Source organism: Xenopus tropicalis, chromosome 4, assembly GCF_000004195.4.
Source record: "Xenopus tropicalis strain Nigerian chromosome 4, UCB_Xtro_10.0, whole genome shotgun sequence".
NCBI classification, from domain to species: Eukaryota; Metazoa; Chordata; class Amphibia; order Anura; family Pipidae; genus Xenopus; species Xenopus tropicalis.
Genome location: NC_030680.2, coordinates 12,874,041 through 12,893,686, shown reverse-complemented (window position 1 = coordinate 12,893,686; position 19,646 = coordinate 12,874,041). Strand labels below are relative to the sequence as shown.

The 19,646-nt window shown below is 47.3% G+C and overlaps 2 protein-coding genes across 6 annotated transcripts in view; both read right to left on the bottom strand.

Annotated features, from left to right (window-relative positions):
* Nucleotides 1–1,892, bottom strand: part of ckap5 (cytoskeleton associated protein 5) — a 37,884-nt gene extending 35,992 nt beyond the window's left edge. For 4 of the 5 annotated variants that reach the window (XM_012962116.3, XM_012962121.2, XM_012962122.3 and 1 more), the window contains exon 1: nt 1,778–1,891. The gene's annotated coding sequence lies outside the window, so the exon portion shown is untranslated. Of the gene's footprint in view, nt 1–1,777 lie in introns of all 5 variants that reach the window. The other variant, XM_012962119.3, reaches the window with a different exon arrangement.
* A 7,055-nt stretch (nt 1,893–8,947) lies between these two features.
* On the bottom strand, nt 8,948–13,885 carry lto1. Its single transcript, NM_001130228.1, has 5 exons — nt 13,809–13,885; nt 13,594–13,699; nt 11,952–12,022; nt 11,056–11,173; nt 8,948–10,124 (listed from the first exon to the last, which is right to left on the bottom strand). Exons 1-5 carry the CDS (start codon nt 13,856–13,858, stop codon nt 10,056–10,058), a joined length of 414 nt encoding a protein of 137 aa, NP_001123700.1. The 5' UTR covers nt 13,859–13,885; the 3' UTR covers nt 8,948–10,055.
* Between the last annotated feature and the right edge of the window lie 5,761 nt (nt 13,886–19,646).

Here is a 19,646-nt window from a genome sequence, read left to right as displayed (position 1 = left end):
ATTCTAGTGTAAAAGACATTTAAGGAAAATAAAACAAATGACCCCCCCAAGATCCCCCTGAGTTTACTGCAGATACCCCCTTAGTTACCAGTCACTACAATGCAGTCTATAGGCAGCAGGTCACACAGCTCAGGGCCAGTGACAGGAGAGTGCTAATGAGGCACTAGGGCGGCAGTCAGGCAACTGACAGAACTCTATTGTACTGGGAATTACACTGCCCAACCACATTGCTAACCCCTGGGCTAAAGGTCTCCAGTCTCCTTAACCCCATACTGACCACCCTACTCACCCCAAAACCCACTCTTCCCTTTGGGAGTATGCAGGGACTCTTGTCTGCTTAACCCTATGTAGGACCCACAGGGATTATGCCATGATCCACCCCCACCAACTTCTCAGCACCGATACTATGGGATTCCCTCACTCAAGTAATATGCAGGCCCCCTCACTGATACTATTTATTGGCTCCCTCCTCACCCCCCTAGGTACTATGCAGGCTCCCCCAATAACCCCATTGTCCCAATGCAGCCCCCTCATGCCCTCTTACCCCATTGTCCCAATGCAGCCCCCTCATGCCCTCTTACCCCACTGTCCCTATGCAGCCCCCCATGCCCTCTTACCCCATTGTCCCAATGCAGCCCCCCCCATGCCCTCTTACCCCATTGTCCCTATGCAGCCCCCCATGCCCTCTTACCCCATTGTCCCAATGCAGCCCCCCCCATGCCCTCTTACCCCATTGTCCCAATGCAGCCCCCCCATGCCCTCTTACCCCACTGTCCCAATGCAGCCCCCCCATGCCCTCTTACCCCATTGTCCCAATGCAGCCCCCCCATGCCCTCTTACCCCACTGTCCCAATGCAGCCCCCCCCATGCCCTCTTACCCCACTGTCCCAATGCAGCCCCCCCATGCCCTCTTACCCCACTGTCCCAATGCAGCCCCCCCCATGCCCTCTTACCCCACTGTCCCAATGCAGCCCCCCCATACCCTCTTACTCCACTGTCCCAATGCAGCCCCCCCCATGCCCTCTTACCCCATTGTCCCAATGCAGCCCCCATGCCCTCTTACCCCATTGTCCCTATGCAGCCCCCCCATGCCCTCTTACCCCATTGTCCCTATGCAGCCCCCCCATGCCCTCTTACCCCACTGTCCCTATGCAGCCCCCCCATGCCCTCTTACCCCACTGTCCTATGCAGCCCCCCATGCCCTCTTAACCCACTGTCCCTATGCAGCCCCCCCATGCCCTCTTACCCCATTGTCCCAATGCAGCCCCCATGCCCTCTTACCCCATTGTCCCTATGCAGCCCCCCCATGCCCTCTTACCCCATTGTCCCTATGCAGCCCCCCCATGCCCTCTTACCCCATTGTCCCTATGCAGCCCCCCCATGCCCTCTTACCCCACTGTCCCTATGCAGCCCCCCCATGCCCTCTTACCCCACTGTCCCTATGCAGCCCCCCCATGCCCTCTTAACCCACTGTCCCTATGCAGCCCCCCCCATGCCCTCTTACCTCACTGACAGCAAGTAGGGCCCCACTCGCCTCCCCCCACACTGACACTACCCAGGGCTTACCGGCCTCTCTACACATTCGAACCATTGGAACCCGGCTAACCGCTCACTTAGGGCTGTCACCCCCCGACTGTGACGCCACAGAACCGCCCGTGTGTGAGTGCCGGGTCCCTTCTCTCCCCCCCTGGGATTCTGCAGATCCAGCCCATGACCCCCCCCCCCAGTACCAGCCCCACACACCCCTTTGCGCCCCCGATCCTATCGCGCCTCTGACCTGTTTCCTTCCCGGCTCCGGGCCCTTCACGATTTATATTGTTATCGCCCCGGTTCTCCGGGCGCTTCCACCCTCCGACGTCTATGTCGTTTTAAATCGCTCACAGCGCAGTATTCTTAAATCTGATTGGTTCCCAGACGCTGTCGCAGCGGCCGCGCTATAATTGGGTATTTTAAACCTAGGGGGCGTGGCAAGTGAGAGAGCTTTTCCCTAAACTTCCCACCCTGGCAGCCCGACTGAGGGAGAGCTGGGACTAGCGGGGAGGGGACTGTCCAGATAGGGAGGCTGGGGTCCGCCTGCACTGGCATTTGGTGCTCAGCAGGAGCTGGTGGGCCGCCCGTACTGTGTCTGTAACATGTGGCACCTTATACTGCTACCATCCTTCCCTTATGGTAATGTCTTCTATCAGCAGGCACCCTAGCATTCTCATTTGTTACTAAATATGGCACAGATTCTATCTGTCATTGTAAGCAGCAATCCTGCCCTGCTTTATGGCTGAGATTCTAGCTATCTGTATAACAGAGCATTCTGTCACAGTGACACAGATCCTATCTGATCCCCCCATTGTAAGCAGCAGTCCTGCCCTGCTTTATGGCTGAGATTCTAGCTATCTGTATAACAGAGCATTCTGTCACAGTGGCACAGATCCTATCTGACCCCCCCCCCCCCCCCATTGTAAGCAGCAGTCCTGCCCTGCTTTATGGCTGAGATTCTAGCTATCTGTATAACAGAGCATTCTGTCACAGTGGCACAGATCCTATCTGATCCCCCCATTGTAAGCAGCAATCCTGCCCTGCTTTATGGCTGAGATTCTAGCTATCTGTATAACAGAGCATTCTGTCACAGTGGCACAGATCCTATCTGATCCCCCCCATTGTAAGCAGCAGTCCTGCCCTGCTTTATGGCTGAGATTCTAGCTATCTGTATAACAGAGCATTCTGTCACAGTGGCACAGATCCTATCTGATCCCCCCATTGTAAGCAGCAGTCCTGCCCTGCTTTATGGCTGAGATTCTAGCTATCTGTATAACAGAGCATTCTGTCACAGTGGCACAGATCCTCTCTGATCCCCCCATTGTAAGCAGCAGTCCTGCCCTGCTTTATGGCTGAGATTCTAGCTATCTGTATAACAGAGCATTCTGTCACAGTGGCACAGATCCTATCTGATCCCCCCCCCCCCCCCACCATTGTAAGCAGCAGTCCTGCCCTGCTTTATGGCTGAGATTCTAGCTATCTGTATAACAGAGCATTCTGTCACATCCCCCCATTGTAAGCAGCAGTCCTGCCCTGCTTTATGGCTGAGATTCTAGCTATCTGTATAACAGAGCATTCTGTCACAGTGGCACAGAGCCTATCTGATCCCCCCATTGTAAGCAGCAGTCCTGCCCTGCTTTATGGCTGAGATTCTAGCTATCTGTATAACAGAGCATTCAGTCACAGTGGCACAGATCCTATCTGATCCCCCCCATTGTAAGCAGCAGTCCTGCCCTGCTTTATGGCTGAGATTCTAGCTATCTGTATAACAGAGCATTCTGTCACAGTGGCACAGATCCTATCTGATCCCCCCCCCCCCCCCATTGTAAGCAGCAGTCCTGCCCTGCTTTATGGCTGAGATTCTAGCTATCTGTATAACAGAGCATTCTGTCACAGTGGCACAGATCCTCTCTGATCCCCCCATTGTAAGCAGCAGTCCTGCCCTGCTTTATGGCTGAGATTCTAGCTATCTGTATAACAGAGCATTCTGTCACGGTGGCACAGATCCTATCTGATCCCCATTGTAAGCAGCAGTCCTGCCCTTCTTTATGGCTGAGATTCTAGCTATCTGTATAACAGAGCATTCTGTCACAGTGGCACAGATCCTATCTGATCCCCATTGTAAGCAGCAGTCCTGCCCTGCTTTATGGCTGAGATTCTAGCTATCTGTATAACAGAGCATTCTGTCACAGTGGCACAGATCCTATCTGATCCCCCCATTGTAAGCAGCAGTCCTGCCCTGCTTTATGGCTGAGATTCTAGCTATCTGTATAACAGAGCATTCTGTCACGGTGGCACAGATCCTATCTGATCCCCATTGTAAGCAGCAGTCCTGCCCTTCTTTATGGCTGAGATTCTAGCTATCTGTATAACAGAGCATTCTGTCACAGTGGCACAGATCCTATCTGATCCCCCCATTGTAAGCAGCAGTCCTGCCCTGCTTTATGGCTGAGATTCTAGCTATCTGTATAACAGAGCATTCTGTCACAGTGGCACAGAGCCTATCTGATCCCCCAATTGTAAGCAGCAGTCCTGCCCTGCTTTATGGCTGAGATTCTAGCTATCTGTATAACAGAGCATTCTGTCACAGTGACACAGATCCTATCTGATCCCCCCATTGTAAGCAGCAGTCCTGCCCTGCTTTATGGCTTAGATTCTAGCTATCTGTATAACAGAGCATTCTGTCACAGTGGCACAGATCCTATCTGACCCCCCCCCCCCCCCATTGTAAGCAGCAGTCCTGCCCTGCTTTATGGCTGAGATTCTAGCTATCTGTATAACAGAGCATTCTGTCACAGTGGCACAGATCCTATCTGATCCCCCCCCCATTGTAAGCAGCAGTCCTGCCCTGCTTTATGGCTGAGATTCTAGCTATCTGTATAACAGAGCATTCTGTCACAGTGGCACAGATCCTATCTGATCCCCCCATTGTAAGCAGCAGTCCTGCCCTGCTTTATGGCTGAGATTCTAGCTATCTGTATAACAGAGCATTCTGTCACAGTGGCACAGATCCTATCTGATTCCCCCATTGTAAGCAGCAGTCCTGCCCTGCTTTATGGCTGAGATTCTAGCTATCTGTATAACAGAGCATTCTGTCACAGTGGCACAGATCCTATCTGATTCCCCCATTGTAAGCAGCAGTCCTGCCCTGCTTTATGGCTGAGATTCTAGCTATCTGTATAACAGAGCATTCTGTCACAGTGGCACAGATCCTATCTGATCCCCCCCATTGTAAGCAGCAGTCCTGCCCTGCTTTATGGCTGAGATTCTAGCTATCTGTATAACAGAACATTCTGTCACAGTGGCACAGATCCTATCTGATCCCCCCATTGTAAGCAGCAGTCCTGCCCTGCTTTATGGCTGAGATTCTAGCTATCTGTATAACAGAGCATTCTGTCACAGTGGCACAGATCCTATCTGATCCCCCCCATTGTAAGCAGCAGTCCTGCCCTGCTTTATGGCTGAGATTCTAGCTATCTGTATAACAGAGCATTCTGTCACAGTGGCACAGATCCTATCTGATCCCCCCCATTGTAAGCAGCAGTCCTGCCCTGCTTTATGGCTGAGATTCTAGCTATCTGTATAACAGAACATTCTGTCACAGTGGCACAGATCCTATCTGATCCCCCCATTGTAAGCAGCAGTCCTGCCCTGCTTTATGGCTGAGATTCTAGCTATCTGTATAACAGAGCATTCTGTCACAGTGGCACAGATCCTATCTGATCCCCCCCATTGTAAGCAGCAGTCCTGCCCTGCTTTATGGCTGAGATTCTAGCTATCTGTATAACAGAGCATTCTGTCACAGTGGCACAGATCCTATCTGATCCCCCCATTGTAAGCAGCAGTCCTGCCCTGCTTTATGGCTGAGATTCTAGCTATCTGTATAACAGAGCATTCTGTCACAGTGGCACAGATCCTATCTGATCCCCCCCATTGTAAGCAGCAGTCCTGCCCTGCTTTATGGCTGAGATTCTAGCTATCTGTATAACAGAGCATTCTGTCACAGTGGCACAGATCCTATCTGATCCCCCCATTGTAAGCAGCAGTCCTGCCCTGCTTTATGGCTGAGATTCTAGCTATCTGTATAACAGAGCATTCTGTCACAGTGGCACAGATCCTATCTGATCGCCCCCATTGTAAGCAGCAGTCCTGCCCTGCTTTATGGCTGAGATTCTAGCTATCTGTATACCAGAGCATTCTGTCACAGTGGCACAGATCCTTTCTGATCCCCCCCCCAATGTTGGCAGCTAACTGGCTAGTAAATGGTACCAAAACTACCCATGTTCTGACTGATATCTGCAGAGCAGCGGTTTGTACTATGAGGACTTTATAAACACACTATTATATAATTGCTTTACCCTGCTTGATCCTTGTGGTACCAAATAAAAAGCAGAAACCTATCAGGCGACCTTCATTAAGCAAATTGCTTTATAAGCCTATATGAGTATAAAAATTCATAGTAAATGGCTGACTCTTAAATACACAATCCATCCAGCAACTAGGTAATGACAGCCTGGAAATGTTCTTTTAGTTTGTTCTTGACTGGGTCAGTTATCTGAATGAATCACCTGCACTGGGCAGACTGAAAGTAATGGATGTGTATAGCTAGATATACACACCCAGCCACAAACACACCACACCTACACACGCACAAATGAATGTACAGGAGATTACATGTTTGTATGTAGAGCTGTATGAATGAGCTAACAAGGCTAGTTCCAGTTCCATATTTATGGCTTTTGTCAGAGGGGACAACGCAATGTCTCCTCTTTCCTTTAGCCTTTTAGTGATCCCCAACCAGTGGCTCGGGGCAACATGTTGCTTGCCAACCCCTTGGATGTTGCTCCCAGGGGTTATATAAAAACAAGATTTCCTACCAAATAAAGCCCCTGTAAGCTGATAGGGTGCATAGAGGCCCCTAATAGCCAATCACAGCCCTTATTTAGCACCTCCATGAACTTTTATGGTGCTCGTGTTGCTTTTTACATTTGACTGTGGCTCACGAGTAAGAAAGGTTGGGGACCCCTGCCCTTGGGCCTCATCTACTTATTCTGGGTTCAGTTTTATCCACTCTGTACAAAATGTCTGTGCCAAATTCTGCCTACACCCACATGCACTTGGCCCGCAGGAATTTGGCTCAAGTATTCAGTACAGGTATGGGACCCATTATCCAGAATGCTCGGAACCTTGGGTTTTCCAGATAAGATATGGAGATCCAAATTACAGAAAGATCCCTTAAGTCTACTAAAAGATAATTTAAAAATTAAATAAACCCAATAGGGCTGTTCTGCATCCAATGAGGATTAATTATATCTTAGTTGGCATCAAGTAGAAGGTATTATTTCATCATTACCGGAAAAATGTAAATCATTTTTAAAAATTAGAATTTTTTTCTTTTAACTGAGTCTATGGGAGACGGCCTTCCCGTAATTTGGAACTTTCTGGATAACGGGTCCCATACCTGTACTACGTTTTATCCCACATCCATTCTGACACAAAAATCCTTTCACAAAATTAAAGGTCCCCATACACGGGCCAATAGAAGCTGCCGATATCGGTCCCTTGGACCGAATCGGCCCGTGTATGGGCAAAAACGAGAAAATCCAGTCGGATCGAGGACCGACTGCCCATGGCCGCAAACGCCAAACAATCAGATTATTTTTTTTTTTAAAGCAACTTGCTACCCGAGATCGCCCACCCGTAGGTGGGGATATCAGGTAAAGATCCACTTGCTTGGCGACATCGCCAAGCGAGCGGATCTTATAGTGTATGGGGACCTTTAGTCTTGGTCCTTTAAACACCTTTTTCCAACCTGCCTCAATTTGCCTTGTTTATCCTGTAATCTTTTTTTTATCTGTGAACAACATTCAAATGTAAAAAGACTTGGGGAGCAACAGAGGCATAAAAAATGTTCCTGGTAGTGCCAAATAAGGGCTGTGATTGGCTATTAGGTAGCCCTATATTGACTGGCAGCCTACAGGAGACTCTGTTTGGCAGTACACCTAGTTTTTATGCAAAAAAACTTGCCTTCAAGCCAAGAATTCAAAAATAAGCACCTGCTTTAAGGCCACTGGGAGCAACAGGTTGCTTACAAACCACTGGTTGGGGATCACTGCTGTAACATATACTGCCATTATCCGCCTCTCTCAAGTCATGACTTCTCCCTCATTTCTCCAGTAACCCTGCATAGAGCCTGCACTCACTTTCATCCAGCCATCCTGACATTTAAATATTAATGTTCCTTGAACCCTCCAAAAGCCTCTGCATCTGAAACCTACAACCTTCTGGCAACTCCATTACCATATGTATCCCCATTCACTCACTCAACAATCACACCATGCCATATTTCTCCTCCATATAACATTTATGTGTATAAACATGAGAATGTTTAGGTCACATTTGTCACAAAAACAAGTAGAAGTGAAACTAGCCAAACATGTAAAGATCTGCTTGACTGGAGAGGTGACCCTACAAGTACAGGGCCGGAACTAGGGGTAGGCCCAACAGTAGGGGGGGTTCTAGGCACGAGGGGCGATCAGGGGTAGAGATGTGCCTAGGATAACTTTACCTTGTGGCCCAACACTATACAATTAGCTGTTTGCCTAATTTGGCCACCAAAGTACTGGACCATCTAATTGGTCAAATCATTTCTTACATGTTGGTATATTCTTACCTGCCACATATCAACCTGCAGGGGCCTTTGTATGGGCAATTTTAGGCTTTGGTGAATTTAACTTTCTTTTTACAATTACATTCCAAAAAATTTACTTTACTGCACTTTTGTGAATTCCCCTAGTATAAAGTAAAATTTAATATGCTTAATATTATTTAAAATTGTATTGTATTTAAATGAGGTAGTTATTTGATAGAAATATCTTTTAATGTTTCAGGTTAGAAAGAAAATAATATAAGGAAGGAAAAGGATCGCTTGCCTGCATTTACCCCAGGCCGGTGCAGTGTTCTCCTAACAGGAGCATCAGCTGGGGGTTACAGGCAAGCGATGACAATCACTGGAGGGGAGGCTAATATTTGGCACTCTTTAGTGATTTAGCCTTTCCTTCACCTTTAAGAGGAACTAAACATCCCAAAAGAATTCTGTTTTGCATGACTTTTTATCATATTAGCAATTTTTAGCTGCTAATGTTGTGCTTTCTCACAAGCAGAGTTGAAGTGATATGCTGCTGTCCACCACAAGTTTAAGTCCCTGATACAGTCAGTGTCTCCAGAAGCTACTCTGCACTAGTTTCTTCCTCTTTTATTAAAACTTCAGTCTAAACAAGGCAGAGAGAAACTGCATCAATGACTTAACCCTTCTGGCAACTGAGCAACAGGCCAGCATAGCGGCTTAGCACTGCTTGCAGAGAAAGCATAATAGTTTATCTTAAATAACGATGTAATTATAAACAAAGAAACAGAGTTTACATGACATGTGGGCTCTTTATTGAAATTAGAGTAACAATACTTAGAAATATTTTACTTTACTTAATTACCCCTTACATAGCCTGGATTTAAAATAGGCCCTGGCATTCAAAGTACACAGAGGCCCAAACAGCCCCCCAGCAGCCCAATAAATAGTGACTGTCTGTGGCACCTTACAGCCCCTCTGGCATTCCCAGTACCCAGAGGCACAAACAGCCCCCCCCAGCCCAATAAATAGTGAGTGTCTGTGGCACCTTACAGCCCCCCTGGCATTCCCAGTACCCAGAGGCACAAACAGCCCCCCCCCAGCCCAATAAATAGTGAGTGTCTGTGGCACCTTACAGCACCCCTGGCATTCCCAGTACACAGAGGCCCAAACAGCCCCCCAGCAGCCCAATAAATAGTGGGTGTCTGTGGCATCTTACAGCCCCCCTGGCATTCCCAGTACCCAGAGGCACAAACAGCCCCCCCCCCAGCCCAATAAATAGTGAGTGTCTGTGGCACCTTACAGCCCCCCTGGCATTCCCAGTACCCAGAGGAACAAACAGCCCCCCCAGCCCAATAAATAGTGAGTGTCTATGGCATCTTACAGCAGCCCCTCAGGCATTGGCCAGAACACAGTCCGGGCCTGCTGCAATGTTTTTAGAAACCACAATAATTTTGTTTAAAAGCTGTAGTTGCTAACACCAAGCAACTTTGCAGTATAAAGGGGCTGCACCCCCTCCAGTTTCTCATGACATCTTCTCACTGGGCACAAGACCAGATCAGCGTAACTTGGCTATAACTGTCAAAACTGAACCAAGATATATCCTTTCACTTATATAATGGAATGTTACCCCCAAAACACTACAGTATCACTCCAAACCAGGCAGCGTCAAACATTTCTCATTTCAAACCTATGTCTGTGTAATGCTAAGACTTGTAGAGCAAAACACTCTGTTATAATCCACACAAAGCCAACAAAGATCAAAGTTCTTCTTCATCCCAAGCCTCAGTGCTGCCTTATCTAGTAACAGGGCTAGCTCAGAGCAGCCGCAGTTTATCTTGAATATGCTTCCTGGCACCAGTAGTTTTGCAGGTCCGCGCATTATAACAGCTACTCCTTCTCAGAAAGAAAGTCCCTTGGCACTTGGATTTATTTGAAAATCTGGCTGAATATTCAACATTGAACAAACCTAGAAGAGAATGGGAAAAAAATGATAGGATTAGCTAGCAATTCATTGCTGGTTGCACAAAATGCAGGCAAGTCTGTATAAAAGCACAGAAGTGGGGGCACAGGAGAGAACGGGCCTTTTATGTGACAAACGTGCTCTTGCAAAAAGCTGTAATTTAAGTTACATTTTGAAAAAGTTTCTGAGATGATAATGTAATAGATTAAAGGAGAACTACCCCCCCCCCAGAAAAAAAATCTCTCATTCACTGCCCTCCACTAAGTCCTCTCCCTGCTCCCTCCCCGCAGTCTAGTTTAGTGAACAGTGTCTCTGATAGTAAAGCTGGCCTATACAAGCAGAATATTGCAGCAGAGATAGCAGGCACCATCTTCTGAATCTTCGTGTTCTTCCACAGATAAAGATACTCTGTGATTACGTTTAACTGCGTTTGCTCCAGCAAGCTCTGTGTAGGCAAACTGATCAAAAATGAACATGAAGATTCAGAAGACATGCTATTCTGCTTGTAAAGGTCAGCTTTACTATCAGAAACACTGTTCACTGAAATAGACTCTGTGGGAAGGGAGCAAGATAGCAGCAGGTGGGGGCTTTTTGTCTGGGGGGAGTTGTTTTTTTTTTTTACCCCTGCTCATTTCTGACGTCACTTCTGGTTTTCAGTAACGGTTCTTCCCATTAAATGGCAGTCAGCGACTCGCGGACAAGGCAGTTGTGGGTTGGGTAGCAGGCCCAAACAGGTCAAAATGCGTATTGTGGGTTTGGGTCCAAGCAAGACTCTGTTGTGCACTGAGTAAGCAATTTGATGACCTTAAACCCCACCCCTTCTCAATATGTTTTCAGTTTTCCAGCATAAATCATAAAATTACATTATGCTGAATAGGCCCTTCCCTTTTGTATTATAAAATAATTTAATAGAAAACATGCATTGTGCAACACTAACCTGTTTTACCTTCCCACGGATATTTGCCATGTCCTCTTGAAGATTTGGATTAGTTGGATCATCTGAATGAAAATTCCGAATCATGGCAATCAGTGAATCAAGGGCTTTTATTTTTCGCCTGCATAGAATTAAAAAAAATAACATCAATTTCCATTTATCGTAATGATTTACATCGTAACACTAGGCTAAAACACTTCATTGAAACTTAACAAGCAAAGCAATTTTTAGCAGTTTGGATCACTTGGTGCTTACAAGTCCAACAAAGAATTGTAGCAGTTATGACTGCATTCACTATTGACCTAATCTTATGAGGCCATCTTTTGAGTGTCAGTGGCGCTGCACATGCTCTGTGTGCTCTGTGTTGCTGTTGAGATGCTAAACTTACAGACCTTCTGAAATCTTAAAAGGAGGTTACCTCTGTCACAGAAGCTAATGCAACAGGGCTGATAATTCATGAACTCAGATGTAGAATACACTGGTTTCCAAGCTGCCATGTAAACTGAATCAGCTTGTAATGTAAAACAGAGATTTTTGACTGGCTTCTGTGGGCTTGAGCTGGCACAGAAACCCCAAAAAACAGCATTTCTAGCCTAGTTCTTTGTTTCTTTGGTCTCCTTTAAAAGGAAAGCACTATACATAACCTTAAGGCCTCAATGACAAAATGTTTGCATATTTTACCGTTGGATAAAATTGTGTTTTATTCATAACGAAAAACCATCTATTCTACTTATTTAACTACACAAGTCTTTTGTGACTGGATTTTCAGGAAAAGGTTTAACATGACATCCCTGAGGTCCTATTTTCAAAATAAGCTATATTGCTAGTGTAAGCAGGAACCTAATGTTCAGATTGATTGGATCAGTGGTGGTTACTTATTAAAGCACAGGAAAACAAACCTTTGACGATCATCAGAAGCAGGTACCAATAGAAGCCTCCATGTTGAAGCGAAACCCAGGTAACAGCCAAGCTGCGTCCAAAGAGGAGAAAAAGTGTAATTAAATGGGGCAATGGTTATTATCATTATTTATATGAGTTTTTTGTGGAGCAATCGCCTTTGCATTAAAGGAGAAGGAAAGTCAAAATCTATTAAGCACGCTATTAAATAGTACTACTATTGCTGTGTAAAAACGCCATATTCCTGGCTTGCCTAATGAAAGATTTACAGAGATACACATACTAGAACCTACATACTTGTTTCAGTGAACGGCGCCCGCCATCTTGTCTGTATGGGCTGAAAAGCACAAGCCAGCCCCCCCTCCGCTCCCCGCTCCCGCCACAAAGCCTCCGCCGCTCCCCGCTCCCGCCACAAAGCCTCCGCCGCTCCCCGCTCCCGCCACAAAGCCTCCGCCGCTCCCCGCTCCCGCCACAAAGCCTCCGCCGCTCCTCACTCCCGCCACAAAGCCTCCGCCGCTCCCCACTCCCGCCACAAAGCCTCCGCCGCTCCCCACTCCCGCCACAAAGCCTCCGCCGCTCCCCGCCACAAAGCCTCTGCCGCTCCCCACTCCCGCCACAAAGCCTCCGCCGCTCCCCACCACAAAGCCCCCGCCGCTCCCCACTCCCGCCACAAAGCCTCCGCCGCTCCCCGCCACAAAGCCTCTGCCGCTCCCCACTCCCGCCACAAAGCCTCCGCCGCTCCCCACTCCCGCCACAAAGCCTCCGCCGCTCCCCACTCCCGCCACAAAGCCTCCGCCGCTCCCCACTCCCGCCACAAAGCCTCCGCCGCTCCCCACTCCCGCCACAAAGCCTCCGCCGCTCCCCGCCACAAAGCCTCTGCCGCTCCCCACTCCCGCCACAAAGCCTCCGCCGCTCCCCACCACAAAGCCCCCGCCGCTCCCCACTCCCGCCACAAAGCCTCCGCCGCTCCCCGCCACAAAGCCTCTGCCGCTCCCCACTCCCGCCACAAAGCCTCCGCCCCTCCCCACTCCCGCCACAAAGCCTCCGCCGCTCCCGCCACAAAGCCCCCGCCGCTCCCGCCACAAAGCCCCCGCTGCTCCCGCCACAAAGCCCCCGCCGCTCCCGCCACAAAGCCCCCGCCGCTCCCGCCACAAAGCCCCCGCCGCTCCCGCCACAAAGCCTCCGCCTCTCCCGCCACAAAGCTTCCGCCGCTCCCACCACAAACCCCCCAAGCTCCACAAACCCTCTGCCGCCCCGCTCCCCCCATCTGCTTGTCACAGAGTTCGCCGACGCTGCGTCGCCATGGCAACCGGCCGCTCCTGCTGTGTGCGCATGCGTCGCCTGCATTAACAAGCCGCCAAGTCTTGAGGGAGTGATGCATTATGGGAATCTTCTCTACCCAGCTCAGCGTTTTTTTTTCTCTGTATGGGGAGACTTAAGGGCACTATTGAGAGAACTGAAGGTATGCCTGCAGCTTGGGATTAACTCTTTATTAGCCTTTCCTTCTCCTTTAATACATGGCATCCTTTAACCAGTGTCACTACTTATTTTTTAGTAGCACCGATTTACACTATGAATGGGGGTATCCTGTGAATCACACACACACACACATATATATATTTAATAGTATATAATTATACACACCTCCGATCCCATTCTTGCTCCATAGACAGCTCCATACTGCTTGCCCTCTGACTCTCCCGCACTGTTTCCTTCCGCCAACCCTTCCTCATACCCCTCCCCGCGGTACCTGCAAAGGAACCCAAGTCACTCGCACAACCACATAATGATACATTTCAAACTTGAACTTCCTCTGCCTGCAGCTGCACATCGGTAAGTAAACATAACACAGGCCGCACCTCTGCTCGCACATAATAATGTCATCAAACAGGTCGTCTGTCCCTTCCATTACTGCTCTCTGTCCCTCTCACGCCGCACACACAACCCTAGCTCAGCGAAATCAGCCTCTGAAAGAAATTCCGGAATTACGTCACACCACATCCGCCTCCCACAAGCAAATAGGAAGAGCGCTGGCCTAGCCGCTGCGTGAGAGCACCAAGATGGCGCCTGTAAAGCGCACTTCCTGTTTCGCAGGTTGCTATGGCTACTGCTTGTGACGCAGCATCGTCTTAGAACGCGGGAAAAGCGTGATAATAAGTAATAATAAGTAATAATGAGTAACTACAAGACCTGAGGTGCGAATGGGAGATTAGCTCTGGGGTAATGCACTAACAAGGTTTTAATGTAACTCTACCATTGCCCTGTCATTTGTGTTAGATAATATACAGGGATTATGAATAGAAAACAGGGTGGGTGCATAGTTGGAAAGAGTTTCTAAGTTTAAATGGGAATTCCCTGCTTTCAGCTTGTGGGACCGCAATGTTGGTGAGGCCATAGTGACGCACAGTGTCTGTGGTGTTTTTGCGGGCAGAGAGAAGTGGGCGGTATTCCAGGTGTGACTGTGGCCTTATGGTGGGATTCAGAGGGCATTTACACAGGGTTGGACTGGGCCGTCGGGACCCTGTTGCCATTCCCCCAGCCGCGGGTGTCCTCCCTTAACATGTTTCACTTACGGTGGCCATACGGGTTAACAGGGTCAGACTGGGGTGTCGGGACACTGGGAAAAATCACGGTGGGCCCCGGCGGCCCAGACCCGACCCCCCTGCCAGACTGCTCCTCCCCTGACGCATTAAATGTACGAGCTCAGGGGAGGACGTCAGGTGGAGGGCCCTGCAAGGGGGGTTAGGGGGGCACCTGTAGGGCCCCTGGGGTGGGAGTGGGGTGGGCCCTTTACCCCCCAGTCCGACAGGTTAAAACCTACGGGTGGGCGATATCGGGTGAATTTAGGCTAATTCAGTTGTTTGGCGACAATTGAATTAGAACGCCGGTCCCCGATCCAACTAAATTTTTTAACCTACCCGATCAATATCTGCCCGATTTCAGGCCAGATATCGGTCGGGCAGGTCTGTCGTTTGTGCCCCTACACGGGCCGATAAGCTGCCGAGTTGGTCTATGGGACCGATATTGGCAGCTACAATTGGCCCGTGTATGGCCACCTTTACACGCGCTCAGGGAAGGACGTCGGACGGGGGCCCCTGCGGGGGACGTGGCCAGTGGGGGCACCTTGGGGGGTGCAGGACCTCTGGGGCAGCAGCTCTGGTGGGCCCTGAACCCCCCCAGTCCAACTCTGCATTTGGAACCAGGACACCCACAGCCAAAGCCCCAGTATTGGACTGGGACAGCAGTGGCCCTTTGGGGCTGCAATGGGAAGGGCCTGGGGTCCGGTTTTTAGATGGGCTGCCCAGTTCATAGCTGCCTGCTTGGTTTTTAGACATCTGGAAACGGGGTAGGATTGGCGTGAAATATGGCCAATCACATCTCGCTACATCATGTCCCGCCCCTATATATCATTGACACCCCTCCCGATGTCCCATCTATATCTAAAGAGAAAGGTGGCAACCCCCTCACAACCTCCTGGGCTCCATCTTAACATTTGCTTCCCCTCATGAGCATGCCCATGCCGTATGGGTGGGGCCCACTTGGTTTTCTCCCGGTGTCCCTCTGGCTCATCAGACCCTGCAAAGCCCTGTGCCAGCTGGAGGAACGCATGCAGGAATATGTTATCTTGGAATTATTAATTGTCACATAGCGTGATGTGGCCTTGAAAAATGCCATGAAGTGCGGGGGGCCACGGGGTCAGGCATAAAATGCTTCTTTATTGCTGTTGCTGCCATTCCAATCGTTATTTGTGCTTGGTGTTTGGGGGCGTGGCTTCGAGGTGTTTGGTCAAATGTTTTGTCTATACCGAAAAGGTGGTATGTACTTAACCTGGGGAACAAATATTGCCCCTACATCAAATTAATTTTGTGCAGAGTCCATATGTGTTTGATACAAGAACTGAAAATGTCTCCTATAGAAAGATACAAGACTTATGCATTCTTCTTTCTTTCCCCAACGCTGACATCTAGTGGTGAGGCTTAGTGGCTGCACTTTCCATTTCAAACCCTTTAAAGATCATTTCTTTGGATTTAAAGAAGAAAGCTGTTCAACAGAACAAATATTGGCTGTAAATGTTGAAAATGGACATTGAGACTGAAATAAACACATTAATATAAAACATGTTTTTTGCACCTTGCTCTGCAGATAGAATTGCCACTGATCCAAAGTGAAGCACAGCTACAAATGCACCATGTATTAATGCGGGGGCAGACAGGAGGTGTCTTAAGCCCCCCACCTGTCCCCTAACTTGTGTGTCACATTTAGAGCATCATCACCCTTTTTTCTCCCCTTGGTGTTCTTGCATGTGTCAGGGGGATCTGTAAATGATCCCCAAAGACTGGGAGGCCCTTTTTGTTGTATGTAATCAATAGTTTTTATTTCTGCTAAAACAAGCTGACAATCTAAAGGTGTTAGTGTACATCTAAAACATAAGGAAGAGAAAAACAATTGGTCATTAATAATAATAATAATAATAAGTTAATTCCTGATTGATCCAGATGCATTGATTATGCTGCTCTACACAAGTGGGTCTTTAGGGATCATTTGCAGTTTAGGAAGAAAGGAGAGAGTCCGATAACTTATAGTAGGGAGTTGCAGAGACAGGCCGAAGCTTGAGAGACGTGTTACCGTTGGGAATGGGATGAAGTGATGAGAGGGAAAGAGAGGCCAAGGTCAGAAGCAAAGTGTAGGTTGCGGAAAGGAGTGTATTTTGAGATCAGAGCAGAGATATAGGAAGGAGCTTTAGTGTTAAAGGATAAGTAAACCTTTATAATAAGTCAATGTAAAATTTATGAGTGTGCTATTCTAAGTACATTTGCAATTTATATTCATTATTATTATTATTATTTTTTATTTCAAGATATTATGGGTTAAAAGTACAGTTCATATGAATGCATTGTGTTACAACAGCGCCACCTGCTGGTCACTTTCCGAACATGCTGTAGTCGAGGACGTTGTCAGGAGAAAGAAAGAGGCTGATCTGATGTTCTTCTGGGTAGGGAAGGCGTGAGAAAAGTTATCTGAGGTTTCTAATGTTTTTCCTAACCAGAAGAAAATCAGTTCAGCCTCTTTCCAGGTTGTATATAGGCACCACTGTGAACATGAAAGCTCCAGGGTTTGGGATGGGTTTGGATCTGTGCTGTGCCTGTGTAGGTGATTGGTAAGTTGACTGTGAGTGAAACCTGAGGTTCAGGGGAAGATGTTGGTGGGAATATAAAGAACCAGTAGATATGGTGGGAGAGCTGGGATCAAGGGAGGATAATGAAAAGTTAAATATGTGGGTAAGTGCAGGGCTGAGTGTATCAGAAATTGGGCGAAGGAGGGAAAGTCCAGGGAGAAGGTTGTGGGTTGGGGCAGATCAGACATTTTCTGATCTCCTTTATTGTGTCACATAATGTTGACCTAGCTCTTATTTTATAGGTCAAGCCTGTAAGACTGACCCTAGATGCCAATGTTATTAATAGGGAAGAAAGATACAAATAAAGGAAGGCCTGTATTTTTTTTTTTACAGAAAAGATGGAAACCCTCAGTTTCAATGTGATAGAATTCTAACAAATGGGTCCAAAGCAACAGCAACCTTGTATTCTATTTGTCTTGCTGCACCTAAGGCAGAATAATATTCTGTTACCAACCCAGTGACCAAGAGATGTTATTGGAAGTAATGGTCTTTGTGTTGGTTTACACTCTGCAGCCTGGCACTTACTACATGTCACCACTAGGGGGTGCCCCAGTTCTTTCAAATAAGTATTAAGTGTCATGGTATTTCTGTGGCTTGAAATCACTGTAAAGGTCAGAGCGAACTCTGGCTAAGTTCATACATTACCTAAATGCTACTTTTTTATGTTTCTTTTTTGTTTGGCACAGTTGGTAAATGGTCCGGAGGGCCCCAAAATAAAGGAGAATATTATCATTATTATGTTCATAGTTTGCCTTATTCATAACGGCCTGATGTGTGAGCAAATGTCTTGTCGTCCCTGCAGGTTTGATCCACAATGATGAAGATCAAGACCTATTTTTTTCCATGTTCGGGATTTGATGGGTACAGAAATGGAAGGATAAATGAGACAACGCATTTTCCAGTGACTAAGCCAAATTACTGTGAGTATTGTGTTTTACTTGGGCAATTCAAATGATAGAGAAAAGGATAGTGATTTCAGGAGATTTATATCCTGCCGGAGACAAACCTCCTCATTTGCCATGGCCCTAATATCAATTGGGGGTAAAATCGATAAATAAAGAAATAACAAGCTGACTCTAGTGTGGTATGCTGTAAGCTGCAAACCCTAATTTGCCTCTTTTAAGCCGTTTATTGTTTAAAGGAAGGAATGCCGGCCACACACACAAAACAATGCAAAAGAAAAATAGCACAAAGCTTAAGAGGTAGGCTTTACTTTCATCATGGTTCCCCCACCCCTCCTCCATCCTTCACTCTTTTAATGGACTGTAGAAAAAAGGAAATAAGGAAAAATGCAGAAAAAATCATTATTTCAGGTGAAAAAGTAAATGATTTGGTAAAGTTGTTACGAAGCATGGAAATATACAGTATGTCTGTCCATTGTCAAAAGCCTTATTACTGCCAGAAACAGGTTAAAGGGTCCACAGACAATGTGAAATTGGTATTTCTATTATTTTATAATCATTTTTTAATCATTTCAGCAGCAATTTGAGCAGCAAGGTTGGCAGAACTTGACTAGAATTAGGCACCAACAGGCAAAACCATATTGGGATGATATGATTATTCAGTCGCCAGGTCAGTGATTGGATCATAATTGGGGCCTATGGCAACCCATAAGGACCACGTGCAAATGCAGTTCTCGTCCAGTAGGGTTTTTAAACCACGAGAAGGGCCCCCATACTGAGCCCAAAAAGCTGCCAACTGGGTGTGAAAGTATAGATACCTGTTATCAGGCTGCGTATTGTAAGCTTTAGCATACGGCAGAATGGGAATTCATTGTTAATAACACATTCTATTTAGGAAGCAATTTTATCCCCTAATTACATTTTGCCCTGAGCCCTTTGGGTGCCAAGAGAATGTTCTCAACATGTCAATACTCTTTGCTTTTGTGTCCTCTCTGACCCTGACGCGTTTAAGGGCGGCTTTACATTGTACAATTACTTTTACAAAACAATCGCAAGCCCTTTTATCTGCCCAAACCCTCCCAAGATGGTGTCCTCAGATTACAGGATCAGATGTCCGTGTGTTTAATCTCGCGGCGGCCTCAGCTCAGAGCTAAACGCTCGGCAAGTGGATATCTTAAATGCTCAACTGGTTTCCTTAATCTGCCGTAACTATGCGGGGCATTGTGAGGATAAAGGAGAGCTAAAAGGCTGCCTTACAAAAGGCATTAGCGCCAGGTATTTGTCAAATCACCTGGATGACTTCTTTTGGGTATCACACAGGCAGAAGTGACGACTCTCTCGCTGCTTTGAAGACCGAGTGCAGGACGTTGGCTGAAGAATTTGCTTTTGAAGCCGGTTTCTGCTAAATTTCTGGCTGTTTATTTTTGGCCCATTTTATACATATCCGTGGTTACATGGTACATGCCGTGTTCCTACATTTCTTTCCGTTTTTAAAGCCATTTATATGTACTGAAAAGCTGTGAATTTAAGGTAGCCATACATGGGCCAACCCATATAGAATGAACTAAAGAGACAGTTACCATCATATTTATATAATATATAATATATTATATTATTAT